Below are 24,421 nucleotides of genomic sequence, written 5' to 3'. Positions count from 1 at the left end.
GATTTTTGCTGTGATGTGTTATTTATCTTTCAAGGCCCAAATACCTACTGAAGTCCCCCTCATCCCCACTCTGGTTAATCACTCCTTAGTTCAATGTTCCAGACACCATGTGGCTTACTACTGTTTGGTCACTTATATAATAGGCTACACTTATTTAGGTATATGTATGTACATACTTATGTATATGTATACACGTATAAGGCTGGGAAATTCTTGAGGGTAAACGTACATGACTTTTTCAACTTGACATCTTTTACCCAGGCCATTCGTAAAGCAAGTGCTATTAACAATCATTGAATATACCTTTTCTTCTGAGAAAAATATTTTAAGTAAATACATTGACAAAATACCATATTTACTAATTAACCTAGTAAATGTTAACAAAACTTATATCTCACATGCTTATAATGTTTTATTTGGCAATCTAAATCTAAAGCTTTAAATATGTACACACTCCTTAATACAACAAATCCACTTTAAAAATTTCATCTCAGGAAACAATCATGAATATTTTCCAAGCTTTACATTTAGGGTTCTTAGATGTACAAAAAATAAAAATAAAAAAGAAAGAAAAAAGAAAAGAAAAAAAAGGAAAAAGAAGACAATGACTTCAACGTTTATTAATAAATTATGTATACATAAAATGGAATCCCATGTAACCAATAATAATATTTCATGACATGGGAAAATATTCTCCATTAAGTTAAAAAAAAAAGATTATCTCCCCGAAGTAATAAGTCCAAATGATCCTGTAAGATCCAATTTAATTAAAAATAAAATAGCGGAGAAAAATGAGATTGGAAGGGACCAACGTAGTAATGAAGTTCTCCATGGGCAATGAATTTATGGGTGACCATTCTTTTATTCTTCATGTTGTCAAAAACTCTCTACAATACATATTTTAGCTACTTTGCCTTTTACAGAATAAAACCTGGTAAACATATTTGTGGTATGAATAACTGAATCCATACTATCTTTCTTTAGCCAAATAAAAATATGATGTTATGTATCAATAACTTTCCTTTTTTCCCCTACAAAATGCTAGAATGTAATGGTGCAGTTTCATTTTGAAATTTTCCTATAGTCAACAAAGAAAATCAGTGCTCTTGGGAAGGGGAACTCAATAGACTTCCTGTCATGCTGATTCAGATCTGAATGTGGAAGTTCACTTAAGCAGATAAAATATAAACACAGTGAACAAATCAAGATGCTGTAAAGATCGGAACTTTGGAAAAGAAAGTTCTCATACTCTCATTTTGTTATCTTCAGGTAAGACCCTTAAGCTGCATAATGTCTGCCTTCAGTTTCTTCACATATAAAAGTGATGACCAGAAAATTCTGAAATGACGGTCTTTGAATGTCAAATCTAGGGTGAAAACATTAACTGCTGAATCGCATCAATGGTAACAGTACAGAGATTTCAAATGCTTCTAATAAAAGTGGCTACAACAATACGGTAGGAAAAAATACTTGCAGGACTATTTTTAAAGAGGTTAATTAGGATCAATACTTATATAATTATTGATGCTGACAATAAGTTACATTACAAATACAGATATTTTTTTCAGCACAGAACTACACGTGTCCACATTCATGCAGAACAACTTCATGTCTCTGGGCTCTATATAAAGTGCTTGACACACAGAAGCTCAAATTATTTTTTTTCTCCTTTTCTATTCAAATGGCTCATGTCCCTGGATTGAATTATAGTTTCATTTGAAAAGTAACTCATGCAGAGGCAAAACTTTTAAGTCTTCCACCATATTCATTTATACAACTATTTATAAGATGTATTAGGTATTACACACTGCCTGCTTTCTAAGCTCAAGTGTGTGGAACATGATTTAATTCATCTACTGATGCCTTGTGAGTATCACATGCTCCTACATACACACTGCAGGCCTCTTGTCTCTTTTCTGATCTACTTACTCTGCCCACAGCACCCCCTCCCAGCCTTTTTTATGACTCTTACATTTACTACTGTAGCTTCTAAAAGGCTTTATTATTATTATTATTTTTTAATAAAAAGAAGAAGGAGGAAGGAAGGAGTCTTTACTTTGAATTTTGTGACTGAAAAAATCCTCATGGCTTTTCGAACTTGCAATTAGGGTTGTTAAAGTTGAGGATTAGTTGCAGAAAATCTTCCCTCCAGAGCAGCATGTATTATTAAAAAGAAATAACAAAATAACCCCCAATTCCCAAAACCAAACTGATGCGCTCCAGTATAGAGATCACATGTATCTTAGCCACATGCACATGTATGCACACATTTTTAAGCCTTGCGACAGCATAAACTGTAATGATGAGCACTTCACACGAATCCTATGAGGAAGGTAGTATCGGATGAGGAAATGAGGGGTTTGAGAGGTTATGGCACTGTCCCAAGGTCACTTGGCCAGCAGTAGAGAGTCAGGATTTGAACTACTGGTTAATTTGATGCAACCTGTTTCCTTATGGTCTCAGAATACCTTTGTATGGTCTCAGAGGATCTTTGTTTTCTGCCTTAGTTGGGAGTAATAAAAAGTTAATATGTTCAAATTTAAGCGAAATCCTATGACTTGATCCAGCTTTTGATTCTTCCCATTGATTACCTTTGTAAAACCAAAGGTGGCTTTCTATGGACTGATGACTGGAATTTTTTTGTGAAATTGAACTCTCTTGGGTATTTGAAAGAAAATCCAGGTATGTGGATAGTTGAGTTAAATTTAAACCTTTTAGTGATACCAGCTGATATCTATGGTTCCACATTATTATGTCTTTTCCTCCTTTTGAATGATAGTATAAATACATCCTTCACAAACATATTTGTTAACAATTGATCAAGAACATAAAACTATAGTATTTTAAAATAAGAAAGAACCTTAAAGAGAATATATCCTTGACTTCCATTTCTTACCATGAAGTCTGAGATTGTTATTTATCCTTGATTTCTTTGAGGCTACAAGGGTTGGAAGCTCTGTCAGGAATAGACTTTCATTTTAACCATTAGTGAAATATTTCATAATCCTATAATTCAGGACCATATATATCTACAGCTATACACACAGATGTGTATGTGTGTATGTATGTGTGTGTATGTTTATATGTGTATGTATGTGTGTATATCTATATATCTATATCTATATCATCTATATCTATATCTATATCTATATCTATATCTATCCATATCTATATCTATATTCTGTTCCCAAATGTTTAACTTACCTCCAAATCCATCAGGCACATATGTTTTAAGAACAATATTGCAGAAAATTGTTGGCAACGATAATGGCTTATTTCCCTCGTTTCGAAGGGAAATGTGTCGATAGCCTGCCTGAAGGCCATCCAGTGGAAGAATCCTCTGGCCAATCAGCTTGTTGTTGTCATCATACACTGCTATTCTCAAGACTGCCAGGTCAGGGAGGATTACCTGCAAACAAACAATGGTCCTTTTCATTGAATTTTGGAATGCAGCTCCCAAGAACCACAACTCAAAAATCTGGATTATACCCACACTGGTCTTACAAGCTCTGTTATGGTGAAAATAGGCCCATGATCAATACTGTACATTCCTAAAGTATACTATATAAGCTACAGTGCCCAAGCCATGGAGAATGCAATTGAATAGGTTTCCTGGAAATCATCTCACTGTAAATATTAGATGGGATGGATATGAACAATTGCTAGTCCAATCCTTGTCTTATTTCCCAAACCTCCCCCACGATGGATAAGCAAAGGAGACCTGAGAAATAAAGTCATCTTCATTAATCTCAGAGACAGTCAGTAATAGTTGGGTCTGGCAACTGGGGCTCTTGACTTGTGATCTGTCTACTACCTGGTGGTAGTACCAGCTTCTGACATCTAGTTCTGCCTGTTTTTAAGAATGTAGAGAGCATCTTTGAAGAAATGTTTTATGTATAAAAGATAATTTACATATAAATTTGGATTCTCTCTTTTCATTACACTCCTCAATTTTTAACATATTTTGGGATATTAGAGTAAGACGGAATAGCTACAAACATAACATATACCCGTAACACCTATTCCCAGACTGAAGACATAGACATAATACCTGAGCTCAGATAGGAGAATCCCTATTCAGATATAAAATAGCAACAGGACAAGAGTAAACCCATTGTTCTTCATCAGGCATGCCTTTACTTTAGTTAACAGCAACCCAGGACATCTTGGCTGACTGGAATACTAAGTGTCTAAAACTAGTTTATGGATTGTTTGCTTATTTATGCCTAGATGTTATAATCTAATTCCAATTTTCAAGATGAAAAGGAGTAAAGCTAAAATTCAGCTAATTTCAGTCACTCTCTTGTTCCTCATGTGGTGAATGGGGTTTATTACCATGTGAGATTATTACAAAGAACAAAAACAATAACCAAAAGAAAGGAAATCAAATTAAAGTGCTAGATATCAATGACAGGAGATTTAATTTCTGAAGAACAGTGAAGGATCCAGAAATGGCATTTGTTTCTGAGGCTGGGATTGTTACATATAAAAACCAAGTCTGATATTTCATCACTCATAAAAACAAACAACTTCTGCAGATAACTTTCTGAATTCTTAGAAATGTGTGTAAGGATCATTCATTACGACAAAGAACACTGAACGAACTGAAACCAGATCTAGTTATAACAAATTAGAAAAACTAGGAAAGAAAAAAAAAATTGCAGCTGTGTGTGTCATTTATACCACACTCTGACAGCAGCAGAGCAGGTAACAATGGAGGGTGTGCATGATAAAGGTACTCACATCACAGGGTGAACCAAAACTTCAAAATGATCTCTTTCATCATTCCTACATTGATCTCCCCTAAACTGGTTTCTGTAAACCAGTTTGTCTGTTCTGAGGTGGATAATCCCTATTTGGTTAAGACAAGAGGCCAATTATCTATGTTGAAAGATGAAGAAATGGAGTAGAAATACCTGGAAAACTTGTCCCCAAAGAAGCAAGAAACCATTTTGGTCAGGTTAAAGGAAAAGCGAGAGAGAAAAACAGACATTCTTGGAGATAGCACTGCCAACGAAGGGATTTTTCAGTGCAGCTCCAACTGACAAAAGGGAAACAATGCGAAAAATGATTACAAGATTAAAAACTGAATCATTAGAGAGAATGACTGTGATTGCTCTTAGGATCAAGTCATAATATTGGAGAAAAAAGTCTGAAATACCAAAACAAACAAAAAAGCAAAAACAGCACATGAAGCACAGAACTTGCAGGTAGCAACAGGTTATCATACTTTCTGGAGGCACAGGACAATACCAAGTGACCCATATGAAGATACTGATTGGCCTTAATTATGTGTGCAACATCCTACCTGCCCCCTTGGCTAAAGGAACAGCGTAAGTTACCAGCTGCTGTTAGGGCAGGGAAGAACTCTCCAGTGTATTCTAAGCAGGCTGCAAACCTGGAGCTTGGCACTGCCACATAAGAAGTGGGCTCTTCCAAGGAGGAGAGGAGAGCAAAGAGAAAGACAGGGACACACAAAACAACAATCATATGACAGCTACAGAATGGAAGAAAAAAATCAAGACATTTTGAGTTGAATAACTGTCCCTGATACCATGTAGTGTCTATGGATTAAGACATGGCTCCCAACTTGGCAGAATGAGTCCGACATATTGAAAATGTCCTACCTTCCGAAATACAAATGATTCTTCATTGTAAACTGGATTGAGCCCATTGTTCATCACCATGCGAGTTCGAAATTCCTTACGTATAGTGTCGGTGGGCAACCCATACATATCCACTTCTACATATGTGCCAATTTTCTTATCTGATAAGAACTGACCTGATATGACCTGTAGCAAGACAGAAATAGAACAAGAGAAGTAAAATCTGTGTAATCATAAGTAGCAAAGAATAATCAGGTAGTAAATTCTCTGTTCATCTTTAGAAATTTTAATTACCTATGGAAATAGAGTTGTCAATCCTTATTAAATTAAAACATTGTTGAGTAACTACTATATGCAAAAATCTATCTAAGCAGAGTTTCTAACTTTGAAAAATGTCTAGAAAGAAGGGGCATGTATACAAATCACATTATACAAAGAAATAGTGCCCAAGCATCTTTATTTCACCTAAGTGCCCACATCTATGAAATGAAGTAATGGGTTCAAATATGCCTTGAGGTCAGTTCAAAGCTCTGAAGTTGTGCCATACTATACTTTAATTGAATTCTTTTAAAAGTCTTGAAGAGACAGATATATGGAAAGAAAAACAATATGAAATTTGCCTGTTATTCGTTATGGATATGGGCACTAGTCAACTATGACAGTGTTATGTATTTGTAAAGACCAGAATTAAATTCTATTTATCCTAAAGCTATGGAGAGGCTATTTTAAATTTATTTTCCAAATGGCAATAGCCATTTGTAAGTTTTTTAATATGATCTAATAGCTAATGATTTGAAACAGTTTTTTGAGGTATAATTGATATACAATAAACTACATATTTAAGACATATAATAAAATCAGTTTTGACATATGAGCACATGTGTGAAACTACTACCACAATTAGGACAACAACAACAAATGTTTGCATCCCAAAGTTTCTTGGCGCCCTTTTGTAATCCCTCACCCCCATTGCTGTCCAGAGGAAACCCGCTAATTTACTTTTTGTCACTATACATTAGTTTGCATTTTATAAAATTTTGTATAAATGATATAGTGGGTTTGTTTCATTAATAAACTTTATTTTTTTTTTTACAGTAGTTTTAGGTTCACAGTAAAACTGAGTAGAAAGTACAGAGTTTGCATAAAACTGTCATACAACCTCTCGCACTACGGTTTATGTCACCAGAGTGGTACATTTGTTGCAATCAATAAGTCTACACTGACACAATATTATCACCTAAAGTCCACAGTTTACATTAGACTTCACTCTTGGTGTTGTAAGTTCTATGGATTTGGACAAATGTAAAATGACACGTATTTACCATTACAGTAACGTACAGAGTAGTTTCACTACCCTAAGATCCTCTGTGCTCTGCCTATTCATCCTTCTCCCCTGAGAACCACTGATCTTTTCACTGTCTCTACTTTTGCCTTTTTCAAGGTGTCATATAGCTGGAATCACACTGTATGTAGCCTTTGCAGATTGGCTTCTTCCATTTAGTGATGTGCATTTGTTTCCTGCATGTGTTTTCATGACTTGATAGCTTATTTCCTTTTAGCACTGAATAACAGTCCCTTGTCGGGATGTACCACAGTTTATCTATTCACCTACTAAAGGACATCGTGGTTGCTTCCAAAGTTTGGCAATTACGGATAAAGCTGCTGCAAACATCTCTGGGTAGGTTTTTGTGTAGATATAAGTTTTCAGTGCATTTGAGTTTTACAAAAAGCCACCAAACTGTCTTCCAGAGTGACTGTACCATTTTGCATTCCCACTAGCAGCAAATGAGAGTTCCTGCTGCTCCACATCCTTTTTCGACCCGGTGTCTTTCACTGAAAGTACCTAACAATTTTATTAGTGAAAAAAATGTATCTCTTAAGAAAAAAGTGGGGAATTTTAAGTCAAAGTTGAGAGCAACATATGGATCTTGCACGTTGACAGTTAACATTTTATTTGTGATTTTTTAGGACTTTTCCAGGATCATCTGTATACATATTCATATTATTCTGTGAAGAGCAGGGGCCTTACCTGCACTGAGCAAGTGGCTGCAATAACACCGTCAACAGGAGTTTCAGAGAAGGGATCAAATGTTCGATCAGGCCGCCTCATGAAATCCGGTTTGAGAAGGTACCTGGTAGGACAAAAGCATAAAAGTTCACTTTATTTGTTGCTTTTACAAAGACTTAAACACTAACACTCCAGGACATTAAATACTTCCTATTCCCCATCTCTAACTTAGGAGCTAGGCTTTTAGGCAGAAGGTCTTAAGGACTGAAAGAATATCCCTGCCCTATTAATAATCTTAAAGAGGAGCAGGGAAGAAATGTTCTCTAGATTCCAGAATCAGTAACATCTAAGACTTCCTGATCTTCTCTTGAGCGTGTTTACGCCATGGACCTCTTGAGATACTTGCTCTTATATGCACAAAGTAAAATGTAAAAAATAACAATGAAAAATCAATTATATGAGCTATAGTTATCAAAATATGGAAAATATGTGATATTCTACTTCTTTCTGTTTTAATTAATGTATTACATTATGAGATCTAATAGAATGTTTGACGACTACCATAACCTTAAAGTACTGATATGCATAAAAATATTTTGAAGGCTCTATAATAGTAATGAGATATAAAAATATCTGATTTATATTAGTGTCAGAGTCACAGGTATCACTAATACTACTATGGCTTGTTGTCAGTGTTAAAAATCAAAGGAAATGTGAAATTTCAGTTAGAGGTAGGTAAATATAAACACGTAATTATTTCTCTACTTTTAGTCAGAGTAATTAGGCAAGAAAATGAAATAAAAGATATCAAGACTGGAAAGAAGTAAAACTTCCTTTTCACAGATGACAAGATCTTGTATATAGAATCTACTGAAGGAAATTACCTAAGGAATGTACTAAAAACTATCAAAACTAGTAAATGAGTTCAGCAAGGTTGCAGGACACAAAATCAATATATATGAATCAATTGTATTTATATATACCAGCAGTAAACAATCTAAAAGTAAAATTTAAAAAATTCCATTTACGATGGAATTTGTAAAGATCCCCAAAGGGATAAAATACTTAAGAATACACAACAAAATAAGTACATATACTTTGAAAACTATAAAACCTTGTTGAAAGAAATTAAAGAAGGTCTAAGTAAATGGAAAGACATCTTGTGTTTATCAAACAGAAGACTTACTATTATTAAGATGGCACTATTTCCCAAATTGATATACAGATCATTAAATCCTTATCAAAATCCCAGCTGGCTTCTTTGTAGAAATTGACAAACTGATCCTAAAATTCATAGTCAACTCAAAGACCAAGAATAGCCAAAGAATCTTGAACAAAAAAACAAAGTTGGACGTCCCATACTTCTCAATTTCAAAACTTCTTACAAAGCAACAGTATGATAGGCAGTGTGGAACTGGCAAAGGGATACACATGTAAATCAATGAGATGGAGTTGGGAGTCCAGAAATAAATTCATGTATCTACAATCAATTGACTTTTGACAAGGATGCCAAGACTATTCGATGGTGGAAAGTAGAGTCTTTTAAATAAATAATACTAGGACAACTGGATAGCATAATGAAAAATAAAATTGGACTTTTCCCCTCACATCATATATAAGAATTAACTCAAACTGAATCAAAGGCCTAAATGTAAGAGCCAAAGCTATAAAACTTTCACAAGGAAATATAGGGATAAATCTTCATGACTTTTGATTTGGCAATGGATTCTTAGCCATAATGCCAAAAGTACCAGAAACAAGAGAAAGAAAAATAAACTTGACTCCATCAGAAAAAGTTTCCACTTTAAAAAACACACTATCAAGACAGTTAAAGACAAGCCACAGAATGAATGTGAGAAAATATTTGTAAATCATGTATGTGATAAGAAGCATGTATCTAAAATATAGAAAGGACAAATAACCCACTTAAAAAATGGTTCAATGACCTGAAGAGACATTCTACAAATAAGATATACTACATGGCCAACAAATACATAGAAAGATGCTTAATATTATTAGTCATCAGAGAAATACAAAAGAAAACCACAATTCGAAACTAATAATAAGAGTAAAAATAAAAACCACGATGAAATGCCACTGAACACATATTAGGATGGCTATAAAAAAAGTCAGGTAATAATCAGGTAATAGTGTTGATAAAGATGTGGAGAAATTGGAACCCTCATATACTGCTGGTGAGAATTTAAAATGATGCAGCCACTTTGGAAAGAAGTCCAACATTTCTTTAACATTTAAACAGAGAGTAATCACATGAACCAGCAATTCCACTCTTAGTATATACCCAAGAAAAATGAAAACTTGTGTGTGAATGTTATGGCAGCATTATTCAGCATTATTCAAAAAATGGTAACAATCCAAAAGTCCATCAACAAATGGATATACAAAGTGCGGTATATCTGCAAAATGGAAAATTATTTAATAACTAAAAGAAACGAAGTACTGATACTGAGAAAACATTATGTTAACTGAAAGGAGCCAGTTGCAAAAGACCACATATTATATGAATGCATTTATATGAAATGTGTGGAACAGGCCAATATATAGAGATAGGGAGTAGATTAGTGGATGCTTAAGTTTGGGGGAGAAGGAAGGGAATATTGGGACATGATAGCTAAAAGGTATGAGTTTCCTTTTTGAGGTGATGAAAATGTTTTGACACTGACCCCAACTATACAGTGTCTGCCATTTATGTCCACTGGATCTCGTCACATAGTCATATCTCAGCCAGATTCCACAACTTTTCTGAAACTTGAGTCAAAAACTTCATATCTCTAAAAAATATCTTTTTTATACACTCGTGTTCATTCTTACTGAGCTGTCACAACAAACCCGGTGTGGTAGGTGTTACTGTCTTCATTTTATCAACCAGAAAATCGAGGTTCACAGCCTAATGCACCTGCCCAGGCCCATGAGGACAGCACGCAGAGGAGCTGGGGCTCAAACCCGGGCTTCAGACTTGAGTCTATGACATTTACCCCAATATCACAACTGCCCGTGGGGTCCCACTGCCTCAGCCTACCACTGAGGGTCCATCCACCAATTTACATGCACAATCTGCTGTTATGAACACTCTGCTTTCAATAATGAAATAGCTTTAAAAAACCTCCAAAGCGTGTATTTGGTTCTTATTTTGAACTACATAATTTTTAATTCATTCCCCCCTCCCAGTTTTATTGAACTACAATTGACATATAATGTTGTATTAAAGTGTACACTTTTTATTTCTTTCAAAATATACAGCAGAGAAAAATGTTGTGTATGCTCCAGCTATGTGTGTGACAGGTGACTTGGGTATTAGGGCTATCACCTGTGTGTGTGACAGAGGACCATGTGGCAGGCAAGGAGAAGAAGGAGTGTGCACTTTGAACTCACGAGTGATGAAAAACTTTATCTCAACTGGCTGTTTTTAGTAATGAAAACTAGATATCCAACAACGAGTCCAAGAACTTCTTGACAAGAGCATGATGGGATGGAATGGTGCTTCACTGGACTAATTTAGAGATCTTCGGGTAGTTATTGGGGGCTATTTACCTGCAGTGCTACATGGGGAAAAAATGGACACACGATTTTTCCATCTCTATAGAATTTTACCTTTATATTTTCATTTAACCTTTCAGCATTTCAGTGGGATTAACAATTCCTATTTCACTGCTTGGTTCACAAATTTCAGAGTGCTATTTAAGTAAACTAGAACAACATTCATAGCAGTGTTTTTTGATAACTGCTATTTATAAGATATGCACAAGAGTTAAGAGAGAACAAAACTTCTTAGATGAATTAAATTCAAGTTGCAACTCGTTTCATTATATATTAAATCAACTTCATTCCTCTATTTGTCCTAGGTAAAGTACACATATATAATGTTCAGGTAACACCAAAATGAACAGGGATCATTATCTATCCTAGCTATAAAATCCTCCACTATTGAATTTAAAGTGAGAACATTAAACTCTAGAGGGTGAATCATAAACTGCTTAACTTGTAGTTAAATTTTTAGAAAATCTGTTAAAACTTGGGTAGATGAAGACTGTATATGTGCAAATATAATCTGTCCAAGAATTTCCTTTGTTTTATCCCATCCCTCTAACCCTGCTTAAATTCAGCAGTCCTAATTAAAAACGACATGGTGTCATTATAGCTGTAGTATGGAGTGCTGGAACACGGTGACAACAGTTTAAATCACATTACTCACCCGCATGATCCATTATACTCAAATTTTCCCTGATTCAATTGCATCGCTAAATCTGTCAAGAGACAAAAATAATTTAGCATCTCGTCTCACTGGACAAAGAAGATCCTGAAGGGGTGATTTCAAACAATGGAAATCAGATACTAATCCTAGGCTTAGGTCCTTTTTAATATCACAAGGTACTTCTGGGTCTGTTTAAGGCACATGACTCTGTCTTCTATGTTGAAATGACCTTGTGTTTAAACATAAAATGTATTTTCCTAAAGATCACGTTAGCATTGCTCTAAAATCTGGATTCAATATATGAGTCATCTGGTTATTCAATTAGTGTTTAGAGTACAGATGTCCAACCTGATATAGTTGAAGAGGATGTACCTTACAACACCAGATTAAGTGTGAATATAAAACTCCATTAAAAAGAAATAAAAGTAAACTAGGTAATAAGCATTATGTAAAAATCAGTGACTTAAAGAGAATTCTTCTAGTGGGGTCTACATTGGCAGGGTATGGCTTATGATTTTTCTCTTGAAGCAGACACAATCTTTACTTTTTTTTTTTATCAGTAAAAGAAATGGGTCAGCTGGTAGACATTTTTCTTCCTTAAAATGTTGTGGTTAAACCTAACATTTCAGAATAAAACATAAACTGACCTACTGAATAAACCTCCTTTGGGATCCTTTAATCCATATAATGGACTAACAACTGAAAATACAACTTGACCCCTTTTGAAGTAAGTAAAATCATCAGTGCCTTTTTATTTTATTTTGTCTCTGCTAGAATATGCTAGTTTCATAAAGCAAGAACTGATGGGGACACTATATATAAATTTCACTCCAACTTCTGGTCACTGAAGAGGCTCTATCAAGGGGTGGGAAATACAGTCAGTGCAAATTCGTGCAAAAAGGATGAAAGTTAAAAAACCTTTTGATCAGTCCAGGGAATTAGGGAACAAGATGGAGGGGTTCTCAAAGCATGGCAGATGGACTAGAAAAGGAAAATGCTCCCAAACTGGAAAACATGGAAGGTACCTTCATATAGCAAAGAACTGAATAAAAAAGCATTGTTTTGTTTTGTCTTATCAGTTTTAAGGACCATGCTGTGAAGTTAACCAAGAAAATGAACACGTTTTATGGCATGTGTCTCATCTGTTTTGTTTTAAGTAAACATCTAGAACCCATTATTTTTCTATCTCTAATCTCAAAATTGTGATCCTAGACTCTTAAGCAAACCTCAAAAACTTATTAAAATTTGTTTAAGAAATTTACAAAAATCTACTCCTCTCTTTCTAGGGAGGTGATCATATAATAGAAACTTGCTTTTGAGTATACTTTGGAAGACCAAGTTATAGATTAGTATCTCTAAGAATATATAACTCCCTACACACCATTTTAGCAGAGTCTACCCCATAATATTCTGCACGTCTATGGGGAGGTGCCACTGTGTCATTGATATCTGCCAAATATTCGCAGTGGGGAGGGTACTTTCCAAAGGAAAAATGAGTCATAGTTACTGTACAGTGACAGCCACATTCTTCTCATTTAATTCTGTTTCTGGAAACAAAGATAAGTTTGATCTAAAAGGAAGAAAAACTAGAAATATTTTGAAACAGAGGAAAATGTTTAGCAGAGTAGTCATGGCATTTACAAAAGAAAATTTAATCTAAGTAAAAAGATACTGTCTTTTATTTATTGCTCTATTTTGAGTTTTAATTTCTCACCATTACATAACTCCAACAACACATTGTTTTGCCATATGTCTGCTTCCTTTAAAAAATGCCCATAGCCAACTGATGGCAATTGTCGGCACCATCCTGTCAAAGCGTTCTCATGGAATTCGAGGTCACTGGACATCAGCTCCTACCTGGGGTTTGATAGTTCAGTGAAACCATCTGGCAGCCAGCGTTCCAGAAAATCTGAGGCATGTAATTACTGGAATCGACTCGGCCTCCCTTGGGGTAAATGCGACTCATTTGCCGTTTGTTATAACTGTGTAACTTATTAAGGATAATGAAAAAACAGTATTTCGGTAGCAATGCATAAACAACAAAGAGCTCAAACAACAAAGATCTAGACCAACAATGATAAACATGTAGACAGCAGAGAGCAAATTTCACATTTATAAATGATACTTCAGAGAAAAACCATAGTTCGCTGTGTGGATTATGAAAACAATCCACTTTTGGGGAGATTTTCACAGCTGTTATGGTCTTTCACACATGTTATTTTATTAGCTCTATAACTACAATTATGCATTAGCCATTCATCTATTTTAGAGCCTCCTGCCAAGCCAATAGTGCACCAGCCACTCATTCCACTTACTCCGAAAGGATACTTCACAAATTCAATCGCGTGTGTCTTCAAGTAGCCTAGACCGACTGACTCATTAAAAGAAGACATGTTATAATGAATATTGCGTTCTGTAGAGAAAAGCAAATATGCACTCAGAAATCCTGCCATTGAGCCCTCACAGAAAGACAAGCAATAAATATAATTTACACCCCGAATCGTGAGGCTTTGCAAGCAGATGTTCTATTATCGTATCAGTAGTTCCCACTTTCATTAACGTCCTGTGGATAGAGACAGCTGACTTAAAAAAAAGTGTGATGAATTAAGTTTGGAGTCATTAAGCAAATTATGTGTACACAATTGCCACACATTGCCGCCCTTGAAATATGTATGTTTTATGATAATGATAATAATGATGACGATGATAATGATGATGATGATGATGGTTTCTTTAGACCAGAAATCATTAGAAAAGTTATAAAATACTTTCTACATTTTTGGAGACCAGCTTTTAATGAAAAGAGGTCTTCTGAAATATATTTAACGCAGGAGGCTACCCTCTTCGTGTGTGTTAACAAATCCAGTCTGTCAGAGCCACCCTGTGGATGATATAGGGAATGACATCACAAATGCCACCCTATGCCAAGGACATGGTCTGCGAAACAAAAATAAGGTGAGTTGAAACAGTCCCCATGCTCAGAAAATGGCAACAAGTTGGATCACAGCTTATCAGCACAATAACAGAAAAGCAGACAAAAAAGGCAATAGCATTTAACCTTTGGTGTTACCTTCAGCCACATGGAAACCTTGAAACTTTACAGGCTGTGCATAGTTGATCATTGTGGACAAATACGGATGGATATTAGTGGTAGCACCTACATATTTATAAGATGCCATCCACGCCTGCTCATCTTCTACAGTAATCAGGCCCTACAAGCACAACAAAGGGAATATGGATGTTGATGATTTCAGCAGGACTCACAGACACATGCTATGGACTTCCTCACTAAAGATAATTCACATACACACAAAATGAAAGTTAAAGACCTTACTCTTCTTCGATTATGCTAAAGAATAATTTTAAAAGTTAATTCTATTGCAGTTCAAAATAATCTAAAAGGAGATAATAAAATGTTAAGCTTATCTTATATTTCTAGGACAGTTTTTAGATTTTCAAATGACTTTAAAATATTCAAGAAACTATACTGAGATTCACAACAATACTATGAAGTATATGTAACAGGTATTATCCTTATTTTCACAAATGGAAGCATAAAGTAAAAAATGGTTACTCTCCAATTTTATTATCCATCAGAATCACCTGGAGGGCTAACTAAAACACGTTATTGGGCCTCACCCTCAGAGGTTCTGAAAAAATGAATCTGGAGTGAGGCTCAAGGATTTGCATTTCTTACTAGCCTCGAATGATAATGATGTAGCTGATCTGGGGACCACAGTTTGCTTAACACTGCTAGAATTTAAACCATACACATAAACAGTTTATGGTATTTAAAAAAACAATGTTATTCTTAAAATCATCTGATAAACCTACTGTTATAGGACACTAATAATTGTCCTACCAGAATTGAAATTGCATTATTTTGCATACAGAGAAAAACAAATCATTTTAGTTGATTTCTTAGTAAATCAGAACAAAACCAACAAAATCGACAACAAAAATAATGCCTTTAAAAGTGAGCAACATTTTGTTGAGAACTCTGAAAAGCTAAATTTCCTGCATTGTTTGTTATACGTGGACAAAGTGCTTAGTTGCATGAATCAATTCATCAGTTTAACAAATGGTCAGACCATTTGTTTGCCTTATTTGATGACACTAAATCACCAAAATGATTTCACCAGTAAAAGCCTGAGATAAATAACAAATATCATAATTTATTGGGGTATTTTAAAATCATTTCTTCAGATGTCCTGATCTGCCAAATAAGGGCAGAGTCATGTCTGATTCTTTTCTTGTGTGCTTAATGATGAGTAACACCAGTACCATGTGTTGAGCACCAGGCTGAATTCCTGTATGCACAACTTCATTATTGTCAGTAATCAAGTATAGTAATGATTAGAGTCCTACCCACTAACCACATGAGAAGACTGAGGCCTTAAGGATTAAACTAACTCAGTCACAGCTACTCAGCTAATAAACAGCAGTGACCAAAGGTCAACCTGTCCTTTGTTGACCCCGATACCTTATGAAATTCTAGTAGAAGAGAATTTTCTCAAATATCTTGAGAGGGGTTTGAGATTGGACTTATTCATAATTATTCCAAACTTAATATTTAGACAGTAAGAAAATAGGGTCTTATTCTAAATAATATAGGAACCCATAGTTATCAAGATAGTATTTTCTGAAACTTTAAAGTGTGGGAATCAAATTACAAGGCAAATTTCTGCCTGTGACTGCCATCAGTCCTACTATTGCAACAAACCATGTATAATTACTAAATAAGACCACTTTGATATCATGAGGAACTTTGAAGGGGATAAAAGGAACTAAAAATGGAACTTTACTTTCCTTACAAAGAAGTCAATATCTTAAAATGTCAAATAAACTCCTAGAATGTGTACAATGTAAAATTAACTAACGATCCCTCAGAATGTCACGGTAGTCAGAAACAAGATTGCCTATTTCTCTACTGTATGCATTCGCTGACCTATTAGGTCATTCATATTTTCAAATTCAGCATGCTGATGATTATGCACTCCCATTCTAGGAATGAAATCTCTAATCACAGCTAAGAAAATGCCTAACTGCATTTTCTAACTTATTTTAAGGAAAATCATCTTATTTATCTACCCTACTTTTGTGATTTTTATCGGGATTTTTTAATCATTTCATTACTGTGATTAATTCCTTCTTTTGAACATTCTTAAAATTAGAAGCATCAAGCATGTAAATATTATGCCCATTAACAGCAAGCCTGACATTCCATGGGGTGTGGGCAAGATACAATAACAACGCTTAGTATAAGATGTTCAGTATTACAAGACCACATACAGTGTTGTCTCATAATGAAAACCAAATGGAAAAGGAATCGTTTTTTACCTTTTTGTTGTTTTCATGTTCGAGGTCATCAGAAGCCTAAATTAGAGAAAGAAAATAATTTGTTTACTTCTCTAAAGGGCAAAATTCCAAATTTACCAGCCATATATACACATATATTTAAATATAAACTTGTTATTCTATTTGTTTGTTAGAATGGGCATTTATTGATGACATAAAGCCAGGAACAAACGCAAGTACTGAAAAGCTCTGACAGCCTAAGTGTCTCACATACCAGAAAAGCTAATTTTAACACTATCTCCCTCCTTCATTGGCAGCTTTCACATATTCAGCTCTTTCCTAATAGAGATTTAATCAGTGATTTGGGGGCTTGGGAAATAATACTGATTTAATCAGTGGCTTAGGGGCTTGGGAAATAATCCATGTGGCTACCTCCCCTAATATGTAAAAAGCAGCAAGCATGAATGGTCACTGCAGCAATTCAAAACTCATATTAGTGGCACTGAATATTAGTGGCATCTAATAGTCTGAAAGTAGTCATAATTCCCTGTATCAGAAAAGGTAGGGTGTGGGTATAATAGCAGTGTTCCTTTGGCTTTGCTCATTGAACACATACTCTCTCATTTTCCTACCAAATGTATCATCTACCTGTATCTCCATCCACTGTCTTCAATAATTATCTTTGCTCCCATCAAAGACCATGTTCGCATCACCACAATCCCTTCCACTCTTACCTTCTCAAGGAATGAATGCACAGGCAGTTATCCGCTCTCTCTTACCAGATTAATCAACTTCTCCCTCCCTGCTGCACCACTTCCAGCGGTATGCAAACACACTCCAGATTAATTCATCCTATAAACAACACTCCCTTAACTCCTCAGGTTCCTTTTAGCCGCCAGTCCATTTCTTGTTCTCCTTTACAGCAAAACTGCTCAAAAACATAGTCTCTACTCATTCACATCTGTTTGGTCCAGTGGCCCCCACCACTCCACTGAAACTTCTCTTTTCAAGTCTTTTTACTGAATCACGCAATAGAACCATTAAAAATCAACCACTTTTCCAGGTGCGAGGGGTGGAGTAAGTGGGAAGATGTTGGTCAAAGGATGTAAACTTTCAGTTATAAGAATAAGTTCTGAGGATCTAAGATACAGCCTGGTGATTATAGTTATCAGAACTGTATTGTGTACATCAAAGGTGCTATAAGAGTAGGTCTTAAATGTTCTTGCCCCCCTCCCCACATACACAAAAGGTAATTATGTGATGGATATGTTAACTAACCTTATCACAGTAATCATTTTGCAATATATATGTATATCAAATCATCACATTGTAACACCTTAAACTTAAACAATATTATGTGTTTATTATATCTCAATAAAGCCGGGTTAAAAAACCCACCACTATGTCTTTCTCTTAACACTGTTCTCTTGGCTCCTTCGGTCTCACTGATTTCCCTCCTACTTCTCTGGCCATACCTTGCTCTTTTTTTTCTGTCCCTGCCTCATGAGTCTACCTTTAATTAGGGCTTGAGCTGGGCCTCCTTTTCTTCATTTTTCCATGAATCATCTCATTTATTGCCATGGTTTCAAATATTATCTTCTGAACTCCCAATTTGTCTCTTTAGCCCAAGTCTCTTCAAGTTTTAGATACTAGAAGATACTATTAGCGATGATGATGGTAATGACAATGATGAAGATGATAATATGGCAGCAACCAATACTTTTATAGGAGTTGCCATGTGCCAGACACCATTCTAAGCTCTTTACATATATTAAACCAATTCACTCTTCATAATGGACCAATTATCATCTTTGTCTTGCAGATGAAGAAACTAAGGCATTGAAAAGTTAAGTAGATTCCTCAGGGTTAGACGGTTAGAAATAAACCCAAAGTCAGAAGTCAATGTTATAAACACTTAGGTGGCACCTCCCCCTGAGTATCTCATGGGCCTCAAGCAGCCTGTCCCATTTGAAACTCTTAAGTTCTTTCTCTTCAGGTCTTCCCCATTATCTACCTGGGTCCTCACACACAAACCTTAAAGAGTCATCTTGCTTCCTCTCTGTCCTTCACTTCCCCACATTTCAATCCATCGGCAAGCTGAATCATTTTTGCTCCCTCAATAGATCTTGAAGCCAGTCAGCCCTCTGTCCCTACTGTCCCTCAGGAGTCTGGCCCAGGGCAAGAGTCTAGCCTATCCACTCTTCCTGCAGCCATTCTTGCTCCCTTCTAAACTAGTCTCTGCATAGTAACCATAGTGATTTTTAAGAACTCCTATGAGGCTACATTGCCCCCTTCTTTAAACATTTCCAATGGTTTCACGTTTCGCTTAAATTAACATTAGAGTTTCTCATAGTGGACTCGCCAATCCTGAATCATCTAGTTCCCATCCGCCTGTCCAATCTCATCCTGTTTCACTCTACCCCTCACTCAGTCTACTCTGGTCACACTGTCTTTGTTGTGACTGCTGTGGTCCCTCTAAGGCAAAGTTGTTTCTCTATTTCTGTGCATGGCTGCTTCCTCTTTACTCATTGGGTTCTGGTTTTCTTATTCCTCCCACCTCGTTATTCTCCACTTTAACACTCATTTTTAGTTTCATAATAGCATTTATAACAGGTTGTTAATTATATAATTGACTGTGTACTGGTTTGTTTTGTTTCCCACTCCCTTCCCATAAACTCCCAGTGGACTATAAGAACAAAAACCAAGTGTGTTTTGACCCTTCTGGGTTATGGCCTGACTATGCCTGGAACACAGTAACTACTTTTCTTGACTGACTGACTGAATGGATGGAAATATTTTCATGCTTCTACATTAGGAGGGAGATGAATGATCAAATTAGTAAGATTGGTTTTCTAATGAGGACTTGCCTGGAATGATTGGAGGTCATTTTACTGATAATTTTAATAGGCTAACCTTTGCCACTGGGAAGCTACTGTCTCCCTATTCACCTACAATAATGCAATAAATGATAATATTTAAAAGAAAACGGCCAAATAGGTAGAGTCACATAGAGCATGATGAATGAGTAATTTAAATTTCCTTCCTAACTTAGTATTGTGTGTGTCTCGAATTCAAACATTAACCTGGTCACCCAATTTAGAAAGGGGATTATAGGCTACTTGATTCTCTTGTGATGATTTCTAAAATTTTATATCTAATGGATGCTGTCTCTTGAGATTCATGAAATAAGGGGGGCACCAAGACTCTGACCTTCTTGACACTATTTGCAACAGCTTCCTTGTGACCCAAGTCATCCACAGAAAGTTCATTTCCAAATTTGTATTCAGGGTGAGCTTCCTCCTCTTGCTCAGCTGCATGAAAGACAAAAGGAAAATCCATGAATCTAGATTACTACTAAGCAGTCAGACCTTTTCCATAATCTTGGGTGAACATATGTACTTTTAAAGGAAAAGACAAGTAGAAGAAAATGGGAACATTGAAATACGCAAACTTTATTTTTTTCACTAAACTCTTCCGTACTCAACGTCAAGGAGCATATCCTGTTATTTATTATTTCTCTTGCATTTAACATGATGTTTGACATACTTGATACTTAATATACATTTCTTAAGTGAATGATTATTTCCATCCCATTATATTAACCCTAAAAATTAAAGCCTGAAACACCTCAGGAATATCTGTGACTCATAAGAGGATATTCTGATTTTCCATGGGATCTAGAGAAATCAAGAAGAAGATACAAGAAAAGGAAAATAAATACATTTGATAATTTTGAACAAGGAGACTAAAATATTCATTTGGATGTTATGGACATACTGACTGGCCTGGAGTGGTTTGATATAAAAAAGAAAGAGCTTGGAAGGATTATATTGCTCTTGTAAACCATCTGTCAAACTTGACTGAGGTGTAAAAGTCTGTGAAGTCATTTTATGGGCTTATACTAGGAGAAAAGCTGGAAGTGAGTGCTAAATAAAGTGGCTGCACAGGAGCATGGCCCAGGCTATGAAAAGAGGCACAGAAGCACTCAGTCCATATGTCCAAGAAAGTGATAAGACCTTTGGTATTCACCCAAGTCTGTTGGTGGAAAAAGGGTCACCCACTGGAGAATGAGCTACATGCTGATGTGAGATCAAGAACTCCCAGGAAAAGATAGTCTAAAAACCAGCCAGAATCAGGAGAAACCCACGAGCCTCAGGACAAGGCCTACACAAATCCACACTGTCACAACACAGGGCACGAAGGAGCCTTATTGCTAAAAAGGTGAAATAATTTCTGAGTATGGACTCGCAAGGGAAGTGAGCAGCCCCATAAAAATTATAATATATTTTTTAAAAGTGCATTTAAAATGTGCAATAAAGAATGCAAGAACAGGATTAAATGAAAACTATTTCACTGATTCTAATATGCATTCCCCCCTCTGCCTCATATTTTACTGTATGTGACATTGCAATGCACCCTTCAATCTATGGTATTAAATTAATTAGAAGCACTTTCCTTTACTGGTTATGGTAAAATAGTGGTCTCTTTCAACTGATGGTATGTTGGATTCAGAATATGAGGTATTGCTATTTGCAAGGAACTATTCCAGGAATGAGATGAAGGTGAGGCAAGAGAGACAGACGCCCTCCTCCTCTGGGACTGATATTCTGATGAGGGGATATCCTGGAGACAGATGATTAACACACACAACAACAACAACAACAACAACAACAACAACAACAACAACGTAGCTCATATAGGCCTTAGGCAGGAAAAAAAGAATTTGAATAGTTGGAATAGATCTTAAAATAATCTATTCCAGTGTGTCCACTTTATAAATGAGAAAACGAATTCCGAGATATGATTTGACTCGGATTCCGAGATATGATTTGACTTAATGAGGGTCACAGAGTAAGAGATGGACCCAGATTTCTCCAGATTCTTAGCACAAAGCTCTTAACATGACACTGGGCTTCCATAAGTTGCAGTCTATAATAAAGATTTTGATACTTCCCACCATCACTATTAAATCTCCATTTCAAATATCTGTAGTCTAACCTGCCCAGCCTCAAGTAAACTACTTGAAGTCAAGGGGTATGTCCCATACAAGAGTTAGAGACTTAATAACTACATTAAATGTATTGTATAAATGAACGTTTTTATCTCTTGTGTGTGCAAGAAGGCAGACACACTCACAACCAGATACAATTCTGGTATTCCCCATTGCTTGTCCCAGGAGCCATGTGTCCTTCTGAATCTGAACCCAGCTAAAGAAGGGGCATATGTCTTCACTCAGTGAGAGCCTTTTCTATTTTCTAGAGCCTCTGGGCAGGCCTGCCCTCATGAATTATGCTTGGTTTCCCCTTGCCTGCTGTGTCAAAGTATTTAAATTAGAGACTCTGGTCATCCATATACAGTAGGATCATGTTGTGATGCCAGGGTAATTACAGCCAACTGACGGACCAGAACTAAAGCTAAGTATTACTGAGGGAACTCAAGACTGTATCAACTATATAAGTCATATCGCGGAAACCTCTATGGCCTTAAAAAGAAATTCCAAGTGGATGATTCTGTCCTCTTGGTTACTTTCCTACATGTCTATTATCTCACATAATTATTTCTGTTAAAAATTAATCAAAATCTAGTGTATTTTAGAATAATATGGGAACCATACAGTTTTTGTCTGTAGGAATAATTAACTTATACATAAAATTTGAGAAAGTACCCTTAAGGATCATAATTGGAATCATACTGACCCTCATTTTATATTAATGTGTATTTTCAGAAAATTTCACATCTTTGACTTTTATCAGTTATATTCTTTCTCCTTTAAAACATTTTTTTTTAGCAACCATTTTGCATATTTGTGCTTTCTTCATATTCCTGTATATTAGAAGGGCAGTATTGTAAAGTATAAAAGGAGTCAAGGCAATTCTAGGATTGAATCTTACCAGCTGTGGGATTTTGTGTGAAATACATGTTATCTCACTAAGCTTCAGTTTTCTCATCTAAAAAATGAGTGTAATAATATCTATTTTATCAGGCTTTATAAAGGTCAGATGAGGCAGTGATATACATTGTTTAATCCACAGTTGATACAACAATGATAGTTATTTTTTTGTTGTTAATTTATTCCATTATTCTGCAGTTGGTTTTATTGGATTATAATATCCAGTAATGCTTTCATGTTTTGGATTACCATCTGTGAAATGTAAGTTAAGGAACTGTGTTTTTACCTATTATTCATCTTTTCAAATTTTAGAAGTATTTTACTTAACTTTTGAAACATCTTCCTTTCAATATTTTATTCTTAAATCTTGTTTAGGTTTATTAATCTCAAAAAAAAAAGTGAAATAATATAATCAGCGTCGTGGCAGACTGTATTTTCCAAAGACAGCTGCGAAAACATCTGCCCTCCCATTTGCTCTTCTGCAATGTGATCTTGTGTCTCACCCCCCTCCTCGAATTTGGGTGGGCCCTAAGTCTGGTTTGATGAATAACATAGAAAGGAAGTGATGATGTCCCACTTCCAGGCATAGCTCTTTAATAGCTTAGCAGCTTCTGCTTCTTGAGACACTGTTCTTGAGATGCTCCATCTTGGCAACCATGCTGTGAGAAGCCCAGACCACGTAGAGAGGCCACATAAGGGTGCTCTGGTCAGTAGGCCCAGCTGAGCTCCTAGCAGATAACTGTCAGCCACGTGAGTGACCCATCTTAGATGACTGGCCTAACTGAACCTTGAGATGACTCCAGCCCCAGATGTCATTTGTCAGCAACTGTATGAGAAACCTAAGGGAGAACCAGCAGTCTGAGCCCAGATGATCCACAGAACTATGAGAGAAAATAATAGCGTTGTTTTAAGCCTTTAAATTTTGGGGTGATTTGTTACATAGTAATAGATAACCATAACAGGCATTGATTGAACAATATCAGATGTCTTTGGCCTCCTAGACCATCCTGCCATCTAAAACCTATGAAAGTAAGTTGTTATGGTTTTTCTCTGAGAGTAGAGTTGAACACATGGTTTGCACATGCAACATAAACCATTATTATGAAGTCTGTTCCCTAGTTAGAAGTCTTTATTAAGGGGTTGTGAATATCATTAGTTAATTCTCACAGCATCTAGGCTTTTAGCTATAATATCGAAGTTTCCTAAAATCTACTTTTGTATTCAGATGTTTATATAACAAATGAAGAGGGTTTCTACAAATATTTCTAAATTATTTAGCCCAAAGCCACTATATAAACCCAAGGCACTGTCTAACCAATAGAAACACAAACCAAGTCCAAATCATTTTGTTAATCAATTGTCATAATACATAATGAACAAATAACTATCTAAAAACCTTCCAAACC

At 35.7% G+C, this 24,421-nt stretch overlaps 1 protein-coding gene across 6 annotated transcripts in view; it reads right to left on the bottom strand.

Annotated features, from left to right (window-relative positions):
• Window positions 1–24,421, bottom strand: part of PLCB4 (phospholipase C beta 4) — a 370,645-nt gene that overhangs the window by 52,239 nt on the left and 293,985 nt on the right. For all 6 annotated transcript variants that reach the window (XM_016126462.2, XM_016118339.2, XM_016134383.2 and 3 more), the window contains 9 exons: window positions 20,336–20,436; window positions 17,168–17,203; window positions 14,898–15,039; window positions 14,156–14,240; window positions 13,685–13,809; window positions 11,828–11,879; window positions 7,636–7,738; window positions 5,628–5,792; window positions 3,205–3,409 (listed from right to left, as the gene is read on the bottom strand). In XM_016126462.2, coding sequence (XP_015981948.1) covers window positions 3,205–3,409; window positions 5,628–5,792; window positions 7,636–7,738; window positions 11,828–11,879; window positions 13,685–13,809; window positions 14,156–14,240; window positions 14,898–15,039; window positions 17,168–17,203; window positions 20,336–20,436 — 1,014 coding nt within the window. The remainder of the gene's footprint in view (window positions 1–3,204; window positions 3,410–5,627; window positions 5,793–7,635; window positions 7,739–11,827; window positions 11,880–13,684; window positions 13,810–14,155; window positions 14,241–14,897; window positions 15,040–17,167; window positions 17,204–20,335; window positions 20,437–24,421) is intronic.

This window comes from Rousettus aegyptiacus, unplaced genomic scaffold, assembly GCF_014176215.1.
Source record: "Rousettus aegyptiacus isolate mRouAeg1 unplaced genomic scaffold, mRouAeg1.p scaffold_m13_p_12, whole genome shotgun sequence".
NCBI lineage: Eukaryota > Metazoa > Chordata > Mammalia > Chiroptera > Pteropodidae > Rousettus > Rousettus aegyptiacus.
This window is presented reverse-complemented; position numbering and strand designations above follow the sequence as displayed.